General features: G+C 39.8%; 1 protein-coding gene across 1 annotated transcript; it reads right to left on the minus strand.

The window, feature by feature from the left end:
- Positions 1-3,351: 3,351 nt before the first annotated feature.
- Positions 3,352-22,512, minus strand: lingo1b (leucine rich repeat and Ig domain containing 1b). Its single transcript, XM_040045565.1, has 2 exons — positions 22,175-22,512; positions 3,352-5,786 (listed from the first exon to the last, which is right to left on the minus strand). Exons 1-2 carry the CDS (start codon positions 22,184-22,186, stop codon positions 3,927-3,929), a joined length of 1,872 nt encoding a protein of 623 aa, XP_039901499.1. The 5' UTR covers positions 22,187-22,512; the 3' UTR covers positions 3,352-3,926.
- Between the last annotated feature and the right edge of the window lie 1,824 nt (positions 22,513-24,336).

Raw genomic sequence — 24,336 nt, forward strand, 5'->3', positions numbered from 1 at the left:
GTCCTCTATTTGCACTTGTGTTGCGATAATTTAACAAACAATTGCAAGCAAGCAAGCAGAACTTTTTGACATAACAAGCACGATATATACCTCCACTTTGTTGACCCTTTTCTGTTTGCTCTCTTCTTGCTATATTAGCTTTGCTTCTATCAAGTGTACGAGTGCCCCACTGACAGTTTATAGAATAAGCATAGAATAACATTCACTATATCCACCTGCTGCAGCTATTTCAGTCAGTACTGGAAAAACTTTGTGTAGTGAACTGGATTGGTGCATCCCTAATACTGTTTTCTTTAAATCATTCATTCACAGTTTACTCAGCCATATCATCCATTTTTCTCTGCTTCTCCACAATTTGTGAGTCGATTTTAAGTTTCAGTGATTACTTGGTCCAGCAATGTCTGCCTGTTTACTACTTGTCTCTTTATAAGCCACAGTGGAGTTGTAATTCTATAAAGTCGGGCCTGCAAGTTTCTCTTGCTTGAAATTGAGGTATAAATAAAATTCTGTCCTTTAAACGCTCTTTCAAACCAGCTACTGGACAGCTTCCAGTAGCTGTCATGTTCCTAGTGCAGCTGCAATAGACTGTGAAAGTGGAATAAAATCTTCATCAATCATAGTAGATGGCCAATTTTGGTGTCAGCCCATCAGAAATGAAGAAAATGGGCATTTTAAACTGGTGTTGAACAGTGAGGTTATTTTTTTGGTGGGGGGGGGGATCTTGATCTGCTGAGTTCAAGAGGAATTCAACAAAGCTATTGTATCTTGGGATGCTTTGTGCGTCCTTGAAATTCCTTTCTGCTTTTATGAGTATTGCTGCCTTATAGCGAACAGGTATCGCTGAGTTTTGTGAAGCAAGTTGAATGCTTATTATCTGTTGCACAGATGCAGCATAAAAATATATGTTCATTTTTTATCTCATAACGAGCTTTTAAAGCACTGTAACGTTCCCATTAATGATATGCACTGCTGTGCGAATGGCAACGATTATCAACAAGAATTATCATCTTAAATATGCGCCTTCAGGAAATGCTGCACTTTTATTTCAAGTGTAATCCCTCCTTACAGAAGTGGTAATGGAAGGAGAAGTTATTGAGATGCTTTCTTAAGAAGTATTTTAATCCCGACTGCCCTGGAACTGCTGCAGTGACATGCATAGATGTCATAAAAGGAAAGCACTGCCACTACAGGGAACAAGCAGGGCTGATGGTTGTGTTGCCAAAGCCTCATTTTAACCTTAGTCTTCTTTATCCTCATCAGCATTACAAAGGCAAAGCGTAATCTGTATTTTTTAACCATGAAAGTTAGAGTTCAGTTTGTTACCACTCTCAGTTCTTCAGAAAGTATCACTCTACTCAGTAACCTTTAGCACCTTTGTCTGAACTTTTTCCATCTGCCTGGATATCATTATGATCATAAATGAATAAAGCACATACCCTCTTTAAATTTTTGAAGATGCATCACATGAGTGGAATTTTTATTTCATGTCATTATCAATTTAAACCACTGTATTTTTTTACTAACCCCTCCACAAGCAAACAAAAGATGCTCGTGGACTTTGAAGTGGTTGTCATTTTGATCAGATCGGACAAAACTTGATGTTTTCAGGTTTTGAGTTTTTTATTGTTCTGTCAAACTGACACTCATATAAATTTCTGTTTTGGGCATCTGTTGTGATGACTATCAATCATCAAAAATTGCTCATGACTGCTTATACAAAGAAAAAAATATGACCGGCTTAACATTTAGAACTGCGACTTTTGATCAAAGTAAACTTCTTCAGTGCGCTTCGTGTAGCTGTGCATCGTATGACTTGGAACTTTGCCGCATAGTCATGCTAACAGTAAACCTTAGCATGAAGTTCAAAAAGGCAAAAGTCTGCTTGAAGAGAGTGAGCTGGGATGACAGAAATTGAATACCATGGTTTAATAGGGTATCCCATTTTAAACATGATCTTGCTGTGGCATGCCTTTTAATTAGCAGTGCACAATTACATATACCATGTCTGTGAAAACTAGAAATCTATAGGCCATGATATGGCACCAGTTCTTAATGCACTGTAAGATTTTTTGGGCTTTTGGCACCCACCAACATCAAACACCTAAAAATGAAGTTGTATTCTATTATCTAAAAGTGTGCTCTACTGTGTGCCTCCTACAGAGACTCTGTAAAGATTATTTGTAGCATAGGATATAACTCATTTGAATTCATTCATAGTACATGAGGATAAAATAAACACTCCATAGTATAAAATGTTCTTTATTTTAATAGAATTTCCATCTGTCCATCTGTTCAGTCAAGTATATTAAGAGTTAATGAACACATTATCTTCAGAGCAGACGTCAACTGTGAACGTAATTAGACAATGTAAAATCCTTATGAGGCATAAAACTCCATTTTGTACCAAAATACTGAGTATTGTTCAGCTGAATGCTGGAAAATGGGTACTTAAGGCAACAAATTAATAATGCCACCGCTTTTCATATCTAAGGTGACAATAAAATCTCAGGACTTGGATCAAATGCTCATGACTCTTAAGCTGCCAAATATGTAAACCAATAAACTTTTTAACATTTGATGATAAATTGTTACTAGAGTAATGTGAAGACAGTCATCAAATACCATTCTTTTTCAGTTTAGTTAAATTAAAAACTGGTTATTTAATCTGCTCTTTAGATTTTAATATGTTCAAAACCCAGCCATCAAAAGCATTCATATTGTGCCATAGCATAATGTACAAGGAAGAATAAAATACAGGAAAAAATATGTATACCGCAACAAGTCAATACATTTAATGACAAACTTCCTTTTATTGGCTGAAAGGAGCACAAACTGTGGCTTATTTTTCTTATTCAGTGTGTTAACATGCACACTTCTAATTTGACCATCACCTGGTAAAGGAAACACACCAGGTATTGAAACTTTCTGACACAGTAAAAACGAGCCAGTTCACAAAAATGACTTGTCTGTGACAATTCATTGCGACGCAGCCTAGCATTTGAAGTCTTTAGACGTGGCTTCTAAAAGGAAAAACATAGCAGAGAACACAGAGAAAACTTCAAAACACAAATTAATGATTTTGGAAAATAGTTAAAAGGCCACAGCTCACTGACACACAGCAGGTGGTGAAGAACACTTACTTCCTCTGTCTCTAACCTGCCAACTGATTCTTAATGATGTTTAAATTTCAGAGAAACAGGATGCAAACATGTGCTTTCTGGTAAAATTACAACGTCTTTGTCCTGATATGACCTTCTGATTTTTTTAATACTTACTGTGTGTAAAAATGACTTGCTTCTTTATCTGTCAAATTTAGCAGTGTTAACTATTCTCATTTTCTTCTGTTTTTTCTGGATCTCTAAAATTAAAAATATCCACGTCTTACTTGTCAGCTGCTAGTGATGGGACAAAAGGAAGCAGCTTTCAACTTTGCCCTGTAAGAAGGAGAACCTGGGCTCTAATAATGGGTTACTGTGCTTTGTTTATCCATGAAAGCAGAAATCAGCAAACAGGAGCAAGATGCTAACAAGAAGTTCTTTTTCTGCTGATAGAAGGACCTGCAGGTTAATCTCCCAATCCTTCCAGATAGTAATCCCTCTATCTTGTAAACTGCAGTCCATGTGCTTTGTTTAAAATATTGCCTCAATTTTGTTAGACACACAAAATTAATGAGTGCATGTTAACATACTGATTGCGTATTGCCAATACAAATTTACAGAAATTAGAATATTTCAAATTCAACACGTTTTTTTGTTTTGAAAGATTCAGTCCCTGAAGTAAAAAAAAAGAAAAAAGTCTAGGGTATATAGTCAAGATGCGTTTCTGCTGTGCAATTTCTATCGCTCATAAAGAGAGTACATATTTGAAGCAAGTATAGTATGCATCTCGACTGCAGTTTGTAAGCTTACATGATGTCCTTTTGAGGTTCACATGATTTTCATGTTGAACTGCACTGGTGCCTCAGTTGGGCTGGCCTCCTCTGTTTCCTCTTTACGTGGCACATATTCAGCCTCTATACTTGACTTTGTATTGTCTTTCCCTCTACTCCAGAGGAACAATATTACAAGACAGAAGAGGACCACTCCAAGGAAAGAGATAAATCCCATGGTGGTTGCAATAATAAGTGTCTTTACATCAAATGGAAATGGAACTGTGGCCCGGGTCACATTAGCACCTTCATCACTAGGCTGGTTGGAAATGAAGGCAAATGTCTTGTTTGGTTGGTGGGGCCAATTCGGGGAGTAGCTATGCACAAAAAGGTGAGCAGCTTTGGTGTCGTTGCCTGCCGCATTGCTTGCAATGCACGTGTAAGTGCCATTGTCCTGGATTTGGGCGTAACGCACCTCCAAAGTACCGTCATTAGAGACAGAAAGTCTTGACCTCATCGTTTTGGTAGTGATGTATTCCTTTTTCGGGGACAGCCACATTATCACAGGAACTGGATCACCCTCGGCCTGGCAAGCAAAATTAACTGTAGTTCCTTCGTCTACGTGGCTTTCTTGAACCTTGTAATCCTCGATCTTTGATTTTTTGCAGTTGAAGTAGTCAGGAGGGAGTATGTCTGGAAAATCCTTAAACTCTTTTCCTTGCACAACCTCTGGTGAAGCACACATGGGCTGTTGCCTGTTGAAGTTTAGCCTCCATCGCCGACGGAAGACCCAGAGCAAACGACAGTCGCAGGCCAGTGGGTTGTCATACAATGCCAGTGTCTCCAGGTTTCCAACTGAGTGAAAAGCAGACTCCTCCAGAGTGCTCAAGGCATTTCTGGATACATTGAGTACACGGAGGTGGTTGAGGCCTTTGAAGGAGTACGGCTCAATGGCAACTAATTTTCCACCAGCCAAATGAAAAGCCTGGAGCTTCTGTAGATTGAACAGCTGGTTCCCTTCTACAGTGCGAATGGGATTGAAAGACAGATTGAGAAAACGAAGATATCTCAGGTGACTGATAGCTTGGTAGGGGATGACGGTAAGATTACAATTTGTGATGGATAGTGAAGTGAGATTGAGTCCGAACAAGCATTTTGGGGTCATGGTATCCAGAGAAGGCATGTGAGATATCTCCAGTACTCTTAGTCGATATAGCCTCTTAAAGGAGTAATCCCTTATGACAGTGACGTTGAGATAGCGTAATCGAAGTGACAACAGATTATGCAAATGGCTAAGGGCATCAGTGGGCACTGAGGCCAGATTGTATCCCTCAATATTGAGACTTTCAAGGTTGCTGAGTCCGTGAAATGATCGGGGTGAGATAAAAACGAGGTCATTGTCACCAACTTCCAAAGCCCTCAGGTTGTACAACTCCTGGAACATATAATCGAGCAGAATGACAATTTTGTTCTCACTTATATCCAGCTGGGTGAGGTTGTTCAGGCCTGTGAACACCCCAAGCTGAATAAGCTTTAGCTCATTGTTGCGCAAACCGAGCGTCCGAAGGTTCATGAGGTTGCCAAAAGCCCCAGGCTCAATAGAAGAAATTGCGTTTTCGTTAAGTTGCAGTTCCTCCAGCTGAGGATAATTAATGAACTCCTCAGGCCCCAGGGTCTTCAGGCGGTTCTTGCTGAGGTCTAACAGCTTTGTTTCAGTGGGGATGCCCTCAGGAAGACTTGCTAGTCTCCGTCGATGGCACACGACTGAACGCTCCTGAGCGTTGCAGTCACATCTGGAAGGGCAACCAGTGGTGGAGCCAGAAAGGACGGTGCCCAGCATCAGGAACAGGATGGGCTGCCAGCACGCCACCAAGTAGCTGTGCCCTCCTGCCTCTCCAAACACCATCCTACTGCTTACCTGTAGAAACATGGGAGGGGGGGAATGGATTTTAGGAATTAAAAGGTATGTGTATTTGCATAAGTTTACATTTGTCTTATAGTAATTATCAACTTTTCATTAAAAATAAAGAAAGCACAGTAACACTGAAATGTTTTCCTATATAGAAAAGGAAGTGTTGAAATCCCATTCACACTATGTGGGGCATATTTTGTCTCCTTTTTGCAAAGTCAGTGGAAATCACAGTTTCACTTGTATGATTTTATCTGCACAGCTTCACAAAGATATAAGCCGCCTACCCCCTTTTCCTTGCGTATAATTTCATTATAGTGACTTTCCTCACAAGTAATGGAATTATCCAATCAATAAAAGGGCTTGGTCACACAGTGTAACAATCCTGCTGTGCTTCTGTCTTCAGAGTGCGCCGAAGACAATTACTGCAAATATTAGTGACACGTTGTCTCTCCACATAGACACATTTTTTTTTAAATCAGACAAAAATGCTGTGGTACATCTTTAAATGGCTCCCCCAAACATCCCATGCTGTTGCTAAGCTGTTGACCTTGAAGTGATATAAAACAGAGATTGCTGCCAAGTGGTGATAGATAGAGAGAGGAGGATTGTCAGAGGACTTTAAACCCTTATTTGATTTTGACTCAGGGGCACTTTAACTTGGTAAAACTTTCAAGCTCTACTCCTCACATCAATCACACAATTTAAGTCACAGCTCTATCTGTGGGATACAATCTTCAAAGAGCCTCATTCAAAGTGATTTTGTCATTTCATTTCATTGGTGGCCTCACCTCTGTTTTGGTTGATAATTAATCCCTTATATTTGAATGGGGAAGAAAAAGCATCTAAGTGCCTAAAGTAGTAGTATACTCTAATACATTTGAAGTAGGAAATAAAATTTCACATGATTATCAAATGATTAAAGAGAAATATCTTTGTGGGGGGTTTTTTTCTTCTCAAAAGTATGATAGTTCATTATGAGAGGTTAATAGTCTGTGTCTTAATATTCATCATGTTGTCATAAGATGTGGAAGATGAATAAGCGTTCCAGATCCTGTTCTCTAAGCCATTTACCACAGAACAATGTAATATGAAAATGCTTCAGATTTTCTGGGACCTGCCCGACTATCTTAACAGGCAGTAACAGTTTAAAAAAAAAAAAACATTCAACTTTTTATTGAAGCTCTTTTTTCAGCGTAGCAATACAAATTGCACCTCTTATTTAATTAAAATCATGGATCTGAGGCGGCTTGGATTGTGGTCTGAGTAGTTCCAATGGGAAAATAATTGCAGCCTCCATTTTCACTTCCTCCAGAACTGTTCATTCTGCTGGCTGCTTATGTCAGACGCTATGGGCGTCAGTCCAGCATGTATGGGGATTTGTAAAAAAAGAAAGAAAAAAAAGAGGGAAAAAACATGCTGTCAGAAATAGAGGTCATCCAATTATCCAATCTGATATTCATATTTTTTTCCCCACTATTATGCTGTTAAAAAACTATTCTTGATAAAGTGAATTCGTTTAAAGTGGCTTTCGTGCAGTCGCCTCTTTCTGCAGTCACCGCTCTGTGTTCTGTTTGATTGGTTACGAATCCCAAATAATAGCCTTTCACTACAGATGGCTAAGGGCAAAGAGCACAGACTAGAGCAACTGAAGGTAGGCTTCACAAATGTACGTAGCCATCAAGTATAGCGATGCAGATGTCAGGTATAGCAGTGCATTCTCATCTCAGGGCATCAAATACTGTTATTTTGATCACTGATATGACAAAGATATGCACGATGTTATCTGTGCTTTTAGACTTGAGTTGTTGCAGTATTGAATGAAGAGTGGTATTATTTTTGTGTTTTTTTTCTAGGTGGTATCTAAAACAAACTGAACAAGAAGCACAACACACTGGAATTCTGTTATTTTTGTGGGCTACATAAGCAGATAATGGAATATTATATGCTATGCTTATGCTAGCTGCTACGCTAGCACAAGATATCCCTTAGATAAACATGCTTTTCTAGAATTATTAGCCAAAAACAGTGCAACAATTAGTTTAAAACAGCGGTCCCCAACCCCCGGGCCACAGACCTGTAAATGGTAAATGGCCTGTATTTATATAGCGCTTTACTAGTCCCTAAGGACCCCAAAGCGCTTTACACAACCAGTCATCCACCCATTCACACACTGGTGATGGCTACATTGTAGCCACAACAACCCTGGGGCACACTGACAGAGGCGAAGCTGCCAGACACTGGCGTCACCGGGCCCTGTGACCACCACCAGTAGGCAACGGGTGAAGTGTCTTGCCCAAGGACACAACGACCGAGACTGTCCAAGCCGGGGCTCGAACCAGCAACCTTACGATTACAAGCGAACTCCCAACTCTTGAGCCACGATCGCCCGGCTCCATGAGTCGTTTGGTACCGGGCCATGAGAGTTGAGGCTCGGGTGTGAAATTTATGGTTGTCAGGGTTTTTATCAGTTTTTATCATTATTATCTTTTATCGTCAACTCGGTTTCCCTTGGTCTCTTCCCGTGTGTTATGAATAAATCTTCCTTATTTTGGTACCAGTACTGATTTTATTTTGTTGTATTTATCTGCGACACCTTAAAGGCTGGTCCGTGAAAATAATGTCAGACATAAACCAGCCCGTGGGGCAAAAACGGTTGGGGACCGCTGTTTTTAAAACATGGTGTTTAATGACCAATACAAGCATCAGAACAGAAAATGCTCAAGAAGAAAAACAAATGTTTCCACTAGATAAGAAGAGATAAGCCTTCTATACTGGAAGTCTCACGTTTCTTCTGCCATAGTTTAGTCATTTAGGAAGAGACACGGAACAAATCAGTTAACATAACCGCTTCCATTACATGTTCCATCATGTGAATTTTGCAAGGTTTAAACATACATGATCATTCACAGCTATAATCGCTGATAAACTGACTAAATATTTGAAGAAAACATAGAAAAGCACAGAAAAAAGGACATAAGGAGTGGCAATTTGCTGAAAAGTGACACTTCTTCAGGTTAGAACAGCATGCACATATCCATATGAAGTAATCATTATTAGTCTCGTTTCTGCTATAAAGTCAAAATGAATTAATTTGGGCTTTCTGTTATTCAACATTTTGACAAGACTGTAATATTTTGCAGCAAAAACATCAGTTATTAGTCTTAATTACTAAAAACTGATATTGGCAACAGCTGTAAGTAATAAATAAATAAATGAAATGAAAATAGGTTAATCTCTAGACAGAATGGACACTTATTACTTGCATTTACAAATTGACTGCACGTAGCCTCTTACAAAAAGTTGGCAAAATATGTTCTAATATGGACAAGCTACTGTGCACTGCATTTAAACCCCCAAATCCCATTTATAATGTAAGCACATGTTTAACTTTGATCCACTGTGTCAATTTCTAAACCTCAGATTGTAGTGAAATATTATCAAGACATAACGCGATTATCTGTTTGGCCCCAAATATGATTTTAATCTTGTCGAGAATATGAATGAAGATGAGGTATGCCCATGTCGCTGCTGATCGAAAACAAGCAAGCTTGAATGCAGCCGTGTTTTTTTTTTTCTTACTTTTTAACCAGAGTATCATGCATAATTTATGATTCAGCATGTAGTAAGGGCAAGGGTACTATCTGTGTAATCTGGCCTTACAGTCCATATCTACTCACTGTATCACCACCTCGTTTTGACCTTGAGCTGGAACTCTGGAAACAAAAGCTGGGAAATAAGCTCTCATCTGCAATCCTTGTTTGTAGTTTATAGTCTTTACATGTTAGCGTGAGCTTTAAAAAAAATGCTCTCTCCTTTGAGAGAATTTTATCCCTTGATCTACTATTTCACATAGTCTTTGTCGTGACCCTGATTATTTCCATTCTTTTTTTGAAAGCATTGTGTAGGAGGAGAATATGAGTGGACAAGCCTTTTCTCTTCTGCCCTTTTATGACTGCTTGCATTTTTCTCTGCGGACCTCTCACCCTGTCACAGTCTTCTCTCAAAAGCATGTCTGGGCTCACCATTAGTCTCTTGTTGCCTTGAATCGCTGCATCTCCTCTCTTGTGGTGCTGTGTGGTTTGATATAGGGAAAACTGAGAGAAATGTGTGCACTGCTAATGGGTCACTGAATGTCTCCAAGTAGCATACAGACAAATGACCTATATGCATCAGTGCATACATGCCCTTTAGCTGTTTTTAGTTATTGTTAAGTACCTATTGTGTGGCATAATGTTAGAAGGTCTGTTGTAGTATTTACATTGAAAGGATGCTTCAGTGTTTTAAATAGAAAGGTTATTAAACCTGTTCTACTTTTTTTCTTCTTTAGAGGTGGGTAAAATACTGTCAGTTGTAGCATCAACGTATTTGGCTAGATTTGCTAGTTTGTTTCCATGTTTCTAATCCTTAAGTATATAAGCTTGGGTCTTCAACGAGAGCTTGAGGATCCTGTGGAGTGTCTTTGCTGTTCCTAGGACTGCACTCTTCTGGAGCTGCATCTATCACTACAGCCTTCTTCCTCTGCTTGTTCAGCACTACTATGTCCGGTCAGTTTGTCTCTATTTGGAAGTCCCACAAACTCTTAGCTCGATCATGCTCAACCACCCTAGGAGGCCTAGGACTTCCAGGACATACTCGGCACAGATCTTCCTGTATACTATACCAACCACTTGGTCATGGTGTTCCATCTATGCCCGGCCTGCTAGCACCTTAAACCCTGCTGTTTTATGCTGGATAGTCTCAGGATCATTTTTGCACAGCCTACACCTGAGATTTAGCTTGGTGTGGTAGACTGCAGCCTCTATCGTTCTTGTGCCTAGAGCTTGTTTCTGTGCTTCCATGATGCTTCTGTCCCAGTATCACAGCAAACTATGTAATGGACATGCCAGTCCACCATGTCCATTTCACAGTTTGCCTCTTAAAAATGTGAAACGGACACGAATGCAGAATATAATATTGGGGGAGATAATATATTTACAGCCACAAAGACAGTACATTCCAGTGTCCTTAATCGCCAGAAACGATTAAGCTGGTTGGCTAATACAGTGGGGCAAAAAAGTATTTAGTCAGCCACCGATTGTGCAAGTTCCCCCACTTAAAATGATGACAGAGGTCAGTAATTTGCACCAGAGGTACACTTCAACTGTGAGAGACAGAATGTGAAAAAAAAATCCATGAATTCACATGGTAGGATTTGTAAAGAATTTATTCGTAAATTAGGGTGGAAAATAAGTATTTGGTCACCTCAAACAAGGAAAATCTCTGGCTCTCACAGACCTGTAACGTCTTCTGTAAGAAGCTTTTCTGTTCCCCCACTCGTTACCTGTATGAATGGCACCTGTTTGAACTCATCATCTGTATAAAAGACACCTGTCCACAGCCTCAAACAGTCAGACTCCAAACTCCGCCATGGCCAAGACCAAAGAGCTTTCGAAGGACACCAGGAAAAGTATTGTAGACCTGCACCAGACTGGGAAGAGTGAATCTACAATAGGCAAGCAGCTTGGTGTGAAAAAATCAACTGTGGGAGCAATCATCAGAAAATGGAAGACATACAAGACCACTGATAATCTCCCTCGATCTGGGGCTCCACGCAAGATCTCATCCCGTGGGGTCAAAATGATCATGAGAACGGTGAGCAAAGATCCCAGAACCACACGGGGGGACCTGGTGAATGACCTGCAGAGAGCTGGGACCAAAGTAACAAAGGTCACCATCAGTAACACACTACAACGGCAGGGAATCAAATCCCGCAGTGCCAGACGTGTTCCGCTGCTGAAGCCAGTGCATGTCCAGGCCCGTCTGAAGTTTGCCAGAGAGCACATGGATGATACAGCAGAGGATTGGGAGAATGTCATGTGGTCAGATGAAACCAAAGTAGAACTTTTTGGTATAAACTCAACTCGTCGTGTTTGGAGGAAGAAGAATACTGAGTTGCATCCCAAGAACACCATACCTACTGTGAAGCATGGGGGTGGAAACATCATGCTATGGGGCTGTTTTTCTGCCAAGGGGACAGGACGACTGATCCGTGTTAAGGACAGAATGAATGGGGCCATGTATCGTGAGATTTTGAGCCAAAACCTCCTTCCATCAGTGAGAACTTTGAAGATGAAACGAGGCTGGGTCTTCCAACATGACAATGATCCAAAACACACCGCCCGGGCAACAAAGGAGTGGCGCCGTAAGAAGCATTTGAAAGTCCTGGAGTGGCCTAGCCAGTCTCCAGACCTCAACCCCATAGAAAATCTGTGGCGGGAGTTGAAAGTCCGTGTTGCTCGGCGACAGCCCCAAAACATCACTGCTCTCGAGAAGATCTGCATGGAGGAATGGGCCAAAATACCAGCTACTGTGTGTGCAAACCTGGTAAAGACCTATAGTAAACGTTTGACCTCTGTTATTGCCAACAAAGGTTATGTTACAAAGTATTGAGTTGTATTTTTGTTATTGACCAAATACTTATTTTCCACCCTGATTTACGAATAAATTCTTTACAAATCCTACCATGTGGATTCATGGATTTTTTTTTCACATTCTGTCTCTCACAGTTGAAGTGTACCTCTGGTGCAAATTACTGACCTCTGTCATCATTTTAGGTGGGGGAACTTGCACAATCGGTGGCTGACTAAATACTTTTTTGCCCCACTGTATGTATATACATGTAAATGTGTTAGTAATGTCTGTTCAAACGCTATCCCGTAATATTTTATGTTGGCTTGAAATAAAATATCTCCCTCAGTTGTTACTTCAGCTTACTGCAACTTCTGCATTTGTGTACATTTCACATTTTAGAGAGACATTTTGCCATATTGGGATGCATAATCGGTGCCTCTCTGATGTCTTTCATTTTAACTTTGGTATTATTAATAATAATGATAATAATAATGGATTGCATTTATATAGCGCTTTTCGGGGCCCTCAAAGCGCTTTACAATTCCACTATTCATTCACTGGTGGAGGCTACAGTTGTAGCCACAGCTGCCCTGGGGCAGACTGACAGTGTTATTGATAGGATTTTTAACAACAGCCACTTCTTCTATCTGCCACTGGTACATGCTGTGTAGGGGCCTCTCCTTGCATGATGGTTCCTCTTTTTGCTCCTCTTCTTTCTCAGGTTTCTGCTGCCTGAGATACTAAGCACATGATCAGTTGTTGCCATCTTACTGATGTACTCATGGATTTTTGTCGTTTCATCCTGGATAGTGGCTCTGAGTGTGTGTGTCTGTGTATGTATATTCTCAACAAAATATCTCTAACTAACCTGGATGCAGGTTTGGTGGTGGTTAGCTATCTCTAGCTCGCTGCTATCTTAACTTATCCATAAGGATACGCTTATAAGAAAGATCCTTGTGCAGTCTTGGACTGCTCGAGTTTCTTTCTTTTTTTTATGCCATCTTGAATCACCAGCTTGAGTTTGTAGACTATATTCCTTAATATAATAGATGATTTTGCTTTTTGCACTTATTGATGCACCTGCATTATGGACACGGATGACGTGTCTATATTTTCAACATAGCAGAGAAGTGCTGTTTATTGATCCATTTTTGTAGAAGTGTTTGAAACTGTGATTAAATTAGAGTTAATGTCCTCTTCTGTGAAAGTTTGATATACTTTTATTCTAACCATACTCATGTAAAACTGTATTTAGTTAAGCCAAATAAAGACTTTTGTTTATTTTAAAATTAAACATAATTTATCTTGTTCAGCTCTCATTTTTCAGTGCGTGTTCTTAACAGTGTTTTACTGTTGGGTGACCTGTAGCTTTGATTCTGCTTATTACTGCTGTGAACAATCTGCTTATTAGCATCCTTTTTATATATAACTTGTTTAGTGGCAAACATATCCCAAACAACTTTTGCTATTCTGCAATTGTTTAAAGAACAGCAAGAATAAAAGGAAAAAGCTACAGCTCAGAAGCAATAAAATAAACACATAGGATTAAGAAATAAAGATTGCCTCCACTGGCGCGTTTGTGTTCAACTGACAATAAATTGAAAGCAAACATTTAGACACCAAAAAGCAAATAAATAAGATAACCTTATGGGCTACGTGGAAGTGAAGTGTTTGTGGGAGATAAAAGCAGAGATGTCTTTTAGACTATCCAGAGACGTATTTTAGGAGTGTGAACTTCACCTGCAGTTCAGTTTGTGATACCTTCTGTGTTCTGTTGCATACTTTAATTATCGAGACCAAAGGTTCTTCTGTCATTAATTGAATAACAAAATCAAAATGAATTACAATTAATTGAAATTAATCAGTTTACACATAGCCCAAAGTTCAGTGATTCATGATTAGCATGGGAATGTTTAAATGGAAGCATACGCTGATAGCACTGAGCCTGACATGATATTCATTGACCAGCAATAATATTAGAAGAAATACTTGCTGGGTGAGCATAAACATCTCAAAAGTATTTTAGAGTAAATGTTGCCAAATAATCAGCATCCTCCAGAAGGAGTCAGATACGAGATATCCTGTGAAAACAAATCCCCCACGGTAAGTCAAAGGTAACACTCCCTGCAAACCTAAAAAGAAACCGCATAGCCTGATTATCCACCATGCCAGGAAGAAATGCTTAAAGAACGACAAAATAGTTCAGTGCATGGGAACTACCCTTGTTGACATGCAGAAACACACCTAGGTCAGCAAACTCGAGCTTTCTATATTTGACAGAAGTGTACTCTCGGTCTCAGATTTTCATGCAGAAAGGCATTTTTGCCTCAGAAGTTGCTTCAATGAAGACGTTCACCCCTGTGCTAAATTTTGGTAAAAGACTGTCCCAGGAGGAGTTTAGGTAATTATAGTGATCACTGAGCATGACATCAAAATGCACAAAACTTTTCCAGGCAACGGTTCATGCAAAAAGTAAAGTGTATTTAGAGTATGTATTAACCTGAGCCAATTTTATGTCTTTGTAATGCACAGTAAATCACCCACTGCTTGCTAAACCCGAGACAAAAAGTCCTTGCAGTGATACTTTAAAGTTCCAAAGGGACCTACACTCCAGATCTACCCCATAATCCATCATAACAAGTAATAAGAAGTCAAACAACTGCAAAATCCATGACAGTAACACCTGGAACTTTTTCTCAGCCAACTGGTTTCGTGGAGTACTTTCGTGGAATTTTGGATATTCTGGGTCCTTGATACTAGTTTAAAACCTAAATGTGTTTCTCCAGCAAATTCGAGCAGGGACTGACACTTAAGCATTCATGACGAATACCGTAATTTTCAGTTTGACAGGTGACACTGTAGATTAATGGCCTTAAAGATGGCAAGGGACATAAAGCGATCACAGCAGCATGTTCTCTACCGGCAACTGTGCCTAATAGAACAGAAAATAACGATGTCTAGGCTTTCCATCCAACTCTTTCTATTGTGGGGTACCTTTACTACACTCTGACCAACACAGAATTTATCCAGACCGTGGCTTGTAGTGGTGGTCGCAAGCCAATAAATATATATTTAATACATACGCACTTCTAAATCCTGTTTGTGTCATCACTTGGCTCAAATCAGACATAGTATGAGAGCCTAAAACTAAAAGCAAACATTTACCTTTCCATTTGCAGCACAATAAACCAATAATTCATGCAGTCTTTTAACAGTGCTCACTTTGATGCGTGGTGCTTTTGATCATGTATGCTTTACTGCTTCAAGGGATGCCCCTTGAAGCACCTCATCAGGACCACCACTATGCTCAAAGGCACCCCAAGGGTTATGGCCAGCAGCAAGTTTGCATAAATTGCATTGTTGCAAATGTTCATCCACTACACTGCAGGTCTAGAAGTAATCATCTATAAGGGCTCTGTCACCTCCTGTGTGGTCAGTGGACGAGACTAACCTTATCACTTTTGATCTTAGTGAACCCTATTCAGTCGACCCTTTCTTTATGCTAAACACCCACGGATAAAGACTATTTTGTCTACTGGTACCAGTATTTTCTTGATAATGAATCAAGTCAGGTAATTTTTATATAAAACCACTTTCGGCTTAATGCCGATTTGAACCCATGAAATTACATGAATTGAGCCCCCCACAGACCACATTTTGACACATCACAGTGTAACAAGCACTAATGATTAGAGTTCAGTTCTGTTTATTTTCATTTAGGAGCTACTGTTTGGAGTCCAGGCTTGGAGGTATGTGCAAAAAGGGAAATCTAAAGCACTCAGTTCTGAACCCCCACCTACATGTCACACCCTGAAGAAGACTCCTGCTGAAACATGTGGGTGTCAGTCATGCTTGAATAAAAGCTTTTTTTCATGCTTTTATTCAAGCATGACTTTTATTTGAGGTATGTGTGAATAAAAGCTTAAATTTTACTGTCTTGGTTTCTGTTAACCTCAAGGTTTGCATTAATCTGACTGATATTGCAACAGTGGTGTCAGACTTTGCTTTTAAATATTACCATTAGACATTTCCCAAAATGTTAAACTCCTACACTAGAGTTTGTACAAGAAGGGAGCAGGGCTGTTTATAGGAAAACTAAAAATAACTGGGTCATGATCGGTTATGGAAAAAATGACTTGGCTGAAACACATGATATAGATTTAGAATTTCATTTGAAATAGCTGATTAAAGACATAAAACATGAGATCGGGATGGCAATCATAAATACACAGAATTGTAATCAACTGTTATTGTACACCCTAGTCTCACAGCAGTTTGTGAGTTCCTTTAATCTATTGATTTTCCTACATTATATTGTGTCCTTAAAAATGATTTTTCATCAGTCCACCGTCATGCAGTGTGTACTGATTACAAGGCAAGAAAAAATATGGATTTGCATGCTGAAGGCTGATGATAGAGGAGCAAGTTTTCTTGACTTTAGGCAATCCAAGTTCAAATCAAACATTTCACATGTTGTGAAATGTTTTGATTAGTGTTAGACATCAAAAATTACCATTTGGTTAGTTTTAGAATAAAATAGGGCTTAAAATACAGCAATTGTCACATTTTGTAAAACTTTGTATTTTTTGGTTGGCATGTTGACTCATGATGCTGTGTTGATGGTCCTGTCGCGAAATGTTTCCTTTTGAAATGGATTGCTTACAAAATCATGCTCACTGACACCAAAAAACGTAACAGCTCATTTCTCCATATCCATGAGAACAGGCGGAAATGTAATATATTAACTTCCAACACTGCAATTGCTAGAGGGGTTGATTTGAATTTTGCTTTGTTGGAAAAACAAAACAAAACAAAACAAAAAAACTGTTTTGCAGAATTGCTAGTTTACGGTCAGTTATAAATACAGCTGCTATCTGAAGCAGCCATTGGATTCAGAAAGTAGACTTGAAAACAAAAAGTCATAGCTCAAGAGCCTTCAAGTACTTTGGTGTTCCTATGAGTAATGTGAGCCAATACCACATTGCTCAAGGCTGACCCATGGTTACTTACTCATTCTGTATGCATCTGGATTCTTTACTTCTAAATGGTCCATTACGTACCTTCATTCTGGAGTTGGCTTGCCCTTTTTTAATGAGTGTCTTTGGGTACCTATATGTCTGACTGGCTTTACCTAGCACTCTACTCTCCAAATGATACTCTGGTCAGGTACCTTAAAATCAGTGTGTGGGAACTTCTGTGCTAGAAGCTTTAGAGCTGTGAACAGCTGCCTACAGCTTTATGGGCAGGCCAGTGAGAGCCAGAGGGACACAGGCAGACAGGCTGATGAACCAATACAATTAACTGAAAGAGAATGAAAGCTGTATACAGCGCTGTTCGTTCTCATTTTACAGTGTCATTTGATTTTGTGCTAATATGGAAAATGTCATTTAAGAGAGATTTAATTTGCTACTTAAAGACATTTTCCTTATATTTTTTATCACATTATTTTAATTGCTAATTTCATTTTTGGTCTCACAACTGATTATTTAATAACGTTAAGAGCTAATCACAACTTTTTCTGGCTTAATAGCAAAATCAGCGAGATCCACAGCGAAGGCTGATTTAAAAAAAGATCCTTTCCAGGAAAGAAATCTAGAATATACTTAACCTATTACATGGTATTGCCATGCAGATGGGTTTCTTGGTTCAGCAGCAGTCTAACAGTAGTACTTCAAAAGAGGTTCTTTCTTCATTAACACCCATTCATCCTGAAAGTCAAGTAGCATGAGCTCGAAATTACACAAACCTTTATCCCCTACCCACCATTTGGGAATATAAGATGTTTGGGATGAAACTGAAAAGAAAGGGCTAGGTGCCATGCTAAAGGCATTTTACAGCAGACAAGCCTCTTATAGGCCATCATAGAAGGCACAATGAGAGATTTTGAGAGATTTTCTCACAAAATCACTTGGGCAAGTGGATACAGTACAAATATGAAGTTAGAGTGCCTTAAGATTCCAGAGGCTTATCTGTTCACTGCCCTAGTCCTTACAATTCTAAGATTACAGAAATATAGATCAGTAATCCACTGTCCTGTTTACAATGTAGGAAAAAAGACAACTGGTTTCAGACGAGAAAGATTTTCTCTGTGATCAATTCCATTAATTCCGACTTCATATTGTTGTAAGCCATGTTATACTTGGGCTTGAGGCTGCCAATATGCAAGAAGATGAAACAACCTCCGTTCTCCATCCTACTAGCCCCTGACTGGCTCATATTTTGCATAAAGCTGTTATTATCAAATTTAAATGAGGAAGGCTGCTGCAGAGCAGCAGAACTGTGACCTTCTGAATATATTTGTAGAACGCAAATTTGACTATCCTGTGAGAGATCTGCCTTTGTCTGTCACCTCTCCATCCAGCAGACTCTGTATAAACACGTAGTCTGACAGTCTTCACCCCAATCACTTCTGCAATTTCGTTTTCAGTGTAGCTGATGGTGCCCATTATGCAGCAGCATCTTCATTCACCACGGATCTTGCTTTAGAAAATGTTTTAATAGTAACACCCTAGATGTTTTCTGGCTGTTTTCTGGGACATCACAAATGAACTGTTATGTGGAGGAGTGCCCTGATTTTAGCTGTAGTGAAACAGGCTTTCGTTTGAACCCAGTATCAAAGATCAGAAAGAAATGAGGCATCAGCGACCATACAGAGGCTTTAAATAAAAATGTAACCATTCACGAAGTGTGAGGCCATTTGTGGCATTCACTTAATCATAATGGTCCCTTTTGAATGTGCTTGCAAATATAGCTTAATTGTAACTTTATCCTACATATGTTTTCTCAGCTTCTTTAGTATTTTATTTGAAATGGGGAAAACTGTAAATTCACTACACAACAAACAGCTTAGCTTTGATGATCTGCTCTTGATCTTACTGTCAGAAAAACAGCTGTTTTCAGGATTATATACACATGACTACATCGCAGATTATTAAACATGTGATAACGTGGAACAAAGCAGTGTGAAAAAGCAGAGTCTCTTTGATTGTGCTTATTGGGTTATATTTTGTTTGGAATGGAGCAGATTGTAGCATGTGTGCTGCTCTTGTCTTTATTAAGGCAATTTTATGGGTTGTAAGGGTAGCCAGTACTGCCCAATCTAATATATCAGTAGCTGCCTGGGAAGGAGAAATAGTCGGAAAAGAAGAAAATATGCTCATTACACATGTATTTGTTGTGGATCGCAAACAAACATAAGATATCTCTCCCTTGAAGCTGTGTACTTGTATGAGATCATAATTTTAAGGAGGTGCTGCAGATCAGTAACATGTTCCCCTGAAAACATTTATACATATTACCAATAAAATATGCCAACTTGTAGGTCTAAATGATTATTTTGGCTTGTTTGCCTCTGACTTCACTGCAACCAAAGTGCCTTTGTTGGCTAAAACTAATCAAAACCGTGGTCCCTGGAGTCAAGGTGTTGGATTCCACCATCTACTCTATCCACCCTTCTGCATGACCAGTGTGGTAGTGCTTCATTCACGCACTAAAACATCGCCCCTGAAAGGAATCCGGCCAGCTATTTTGCCAGAAGTAAATCAGATAATGCTGGAGAATTTTAGAAGCATTGTTTCTTGGTAGCACTTTATTGTGTTTTTATTGAGATGTCACCATAAAGCAAGTTTAGAGTCCTCTTTGTGCATGCATCATGTTTTAATTATAAAAATTCTGTGCATGTATTGATACACAGAGTAACATTGCAAGTTTGAGAAGAAGATCCAAAAATTCTATCCACATTTTTTGATCTCATACCAATAATTTTAAATATCTACTGAATGTACCCTGCTTAGTAAATCCAAGTTCCCTGTGGCTGTGATAGAGCTACGAGCATCTCAGAGCCTATGTGTCTTTTCACCTATTAAGTCATATGCATGCATACGTCTGTCAGGTACTCTGTTGCTGCCTTTAACGCTCAGAGACAGGAATGTAGTTTACAGTTAATATGAACAACTAAATGAAATGACTGATCTGATCAATACAACCTGTTAATGGCAGCTACACTGTAAACAATGCTTAAAATAGTTACTGATTTGAGGATTGGTGTCACATTATTATCCCTTGCAACCAACATCAAATCCTTATTATTTAGTTACAAAGAGGTTTGCCTGCAGTCATATTGTTTTCTTAGTCACGTCATAGTCCTTCCATTTTCACCATCCTAGTAAATAAAAGCTTTTTTTTCCACTTAGTAAGGAAACTGTCTGGAAATGTCTTTCTGGTGCCTTATCTTTTTAGACTCCTAAAGCAAAGGAAGCAGCTAATTGTTTTCTGCTTTAACTGTTGCTTTGGATGCTTAGCTAGCATCTAATTTGAAATGAAGCACACATTATTTCAGTGCGACTGGCTTCCACTGGTTTGTCGTGTTGCCATTTTTTTACGGCTGAAATATTGAGTCTCTCATTAAAGCCTGGGCCATTACTCAGATGGTTTGAATAGCAAGTCTGACACACGCAGGTGCCTACAGAGTTAACAGTTACAGCTGTTTCATATCTGGGCTTCACAATTTAGGCACTGAGGTATTACAAAGAAGTTCTGAAATGTGCAAATTTGTCAATCACTGTTAATTTCACTGGAATCCAGGACAATACTAAAGTGTTGCTATACAGATAGAATGTAAACGTATATGATACGCAATCTGTGTATTTCACAGCACAGTCACACAGAGTTACATACTCTGGCAAACAAAACAAGCTGATACTGACAATATGTGGCATGGATTGCTGAATAACTGTGTGAACAATAGCAGTGACAGATTCAATCACCCAGCTGTTCACCAGCTATAATCAGACATCTCAGTCCTAAACGTGCCTCGCTTATTTCACTTCATCAAATTAGGCTTGAATACTTTGAAGCTGCGGACGTGCACACAGTGACAAGCATAAATATCAACCCCCCCCCCCAACCTCAAAAGTAGAGAGTCAAATCAGCCACTCTAACCTGATTACAGGGACCCAATTAAAAGCTTTGTCTAGCTCATAAAATGTTGACGTGAAGAGCAGAGCCTATCAGCCCATCACTCAGAGATTGTCGGGGGTCTGTGGCTTGGAGAGGTTGTTAGCACTGTTGAGAACAGAGAGGAAGAGTCCCCCCCCCCCCCCCCCCAATACCATTGCTGTCTGCCTGCTGAAGCGTTGCAGCCATGATTACGAAGATGCAAATATAACAGGCAATAAAAATTAAAACTGAGCAATCGTTCATTTGACCTGCATAAATAATCAAACAAAGTCACCCCCCCCCCCCCCACACACACACACACACACACACTCACACACACACACATATCCCACGCCCACCCTCTCCATCAACACTGCCCGCCATCCATCTGCTGAATGTAACCTGTGGCAAATCAAGCACCTGCATAGGATCCCTCTTTTGCCACTGGAAATTGCCAAAAGCAAACTGCTGCCGAGAATGTGTAAGTGTCAGTCTGGATGAGTTTATTGGCATTTGAAGGAACACGAATGCAAATGAGCAGACTAGGAAGCAGCAAGAAACCAACCTGGCAGAGCACAACACACACTCTATTGCTCAGATTCACACCTTTATTTGGGCTCTAAAGAGCCAGGAAGCCAGGATATATGAGTTGGATTTGGGGTTTTGTTTTTTTATGGATCCATCCAAACTCTCAGAGTATAATGTGTTCAGTGTGCACTACACATTCATATGCACACACCATGGGAGATATCTGAGCTTCATATTGAACAGTGAGATGTTATAAGCACACACCATATGTGTGTGTGTTCCCTCAGTACAAACCCAGATTGAACAGAAAAACAGCAAAATGAAATCCATCTGAATGACAAAGCACAAATAACAATTGGAGTTCTCCTAAGAGTAAAATTCTTATTCTTTATATCCCCCACCACATTTGCATATGATACACAGTTTTATTCTTGACATTAATTTGCTCCCTGGCGATCCTCTGGCCCCACCACTGCACCATAATAAATCTGATCCAATGACTCAGTGCTCAAAGCCCACCATAGAGACAGAGTACTTACCAGGACTGTCATGCAGAGAATTCTAATTCAGGCAGCTCCATGTTGCCAAGGAAATTCAAAATGCCTCCAAAAGCATGGAGACAGGGATGCAGGATTCAAGACAGGCTAGATTCAAATGGGAAAGAGGGATATATGCCGAGATGTGAATCCCTTGTCTGAGGGGCATTTGAGAAAATGCCTCCGTCCTCTCCAGATGCGCTAAATCCGGCAGCACTGATAGGCTGACATGTAAACACACAGGCAGCTCTGCTGGCTCACACACGCTCACATACATGCTGCACCTAGCAGAGACAGAGAGGAAGAGGGAGGGGCAGCTGATGAGAGAGGTGGAAGGAGGAGCTGCAGTGCTCTGGGAGAATGAGAGGCTCAGAGCACAGGCAGCGAGGGGAGTTGAAAAGAAATGGAGAGAAATGTTCTCTGATTGCACTGGCAGCATCGCCTTTTGATTTTTGTTTACCGTACTTTTCCTATTTATGGAACGATCGGAATGATCTGGTTAACTGAATTACAGGGTGGTGCGTGAGAGGCAGAAATTCAGAGTAGTAGTGACAGAAGAGGAGGCTGGAGAGGGAGAAGTGTTAATATATATATTTAAAAATATGGATGAAAATAAGGGGGGAAAGGAAGGCTTTGGTTATGAAGGGGAGGAGGGGGAAAATACAGGGACATAGGAGTTCATTTTTAGCAGTATATGCAAATCTCTCCTGTAATGACAGGCAACTTAAGACTTTTGAGGATAGGGATGGATAAGTTTCTGTTTTCAGGATTCCTTGCCAAAGTCGAGGATTATTGCCACCCACAATGCAAAGTGAGGTAATCATCAGACAAACTCACCTTTGCTGTGAGCACTGAGAGTTGGGGGTAAGAAGCAGCGGCTTAACGGTGCTAATGGGTATATGGAGCTGGCACACACATGCTGGCAGTGCCAAGGAGGCTCCACAGTCAGGGAGTGTTTACGGGAGATTAGAAGGCTCAGGATTTAGTGGAGTGGTGGTGGACATGAAGGGCTTCTACTGAATGAACTGTGTGACAAATGCTGTAAGTGTTAGAAAAGGAGACTTATGATTTATTGTATACATTGATTCTGTATGAAAAGGATATAGTTTCCATTCAAATACTTGAATTTTCTGTTCGGGTCAGGCTGGAGCCCATCCTAGCTGTCACTGTACATCCTGAACAGGTCGCAAGTGCTAACACAGAGATTCGCACTCACGTTCACACCTATGGCCGATTTAGAACAACCACTTAACCCTAACATCTTTTTGGACTGTGGGAAGCAGGCAAATTACCCAAGAGAGCCCACGCGCACACAAGGACACCACCCTAGCCAGCCGGTGGATTCAAAACAGAGCCTCAACCTCCCTTTTGCTTTAAATCTGTTAGACAAACAGCAGTACACGGAGCTGTAGACAGCCAACGGTGGTACATCTCGGCCGTACAATAAAGCATACGGAAGGGAGAGAGAATTATTTAGACAGTTGGAAAAGGCGACGCACTCCACACCAATACAACATAAAATAAATTTATGGCTCATTTTGCCAACTAGCAGCTAATCTAAAAGAAATGACTTATGTCCCACATAAGAAATAAAACCAAATGAAAGGTGGTGCTGAAGAAATTTGGATGACATCTGGGATAAGAGCCACCAGACATGGAGGGAGGGTGAATGAATTTAATTTTTTTTTTTTAATAGTTTGATCAGTGTGACACCCACTATGGCCACTTAAAAAAAGATTGGACAGCTGATTGATGACATCTGCATTTCTATTCAATGCTGCTATGAATTCTTGTCTCCTAGCAGAAGAACTGTGTTGCTCACAGCCTATAATTAATGAGAGACAGTAGTGTTCCTGAGACAATAAAATAATTGTATGTATATATATATATAGAATAGAATTCAACTTTATTGTCATTGCACATGCACAGGTACAGGGCAACGAAATGCAGTTTGCATCCATCCAGAAGTGCTTTAGTGATATAGATATATTACACTATATATATATATATATATATATATATATATATATATACAGAGAGAGAGAGAAATGTGTGTGATTAGAGGATTCTGCTACACAAATTAATATCTGTATAAATGCAATATCCTTCTAAAGGGGTGCAGGACACAAAGTTACTGTATGAGCTACTTGGCTGTAGTACCGTCT

Source organism: Simochromis diagramma, unplaced genomic scaffold (genome assembly GCF_900408965.1).
Source record: "Simochromis diagramma unplaced genomic scaffold, fSimDia1.1 OVJJ01000079.1, whole genome shotgun sequence".
NCBI lineage: Eukaryota > Metazoa > Chordata > Actinopteri > Cichliformes > Cichlidae > Simochromis > Simochromis diagramma.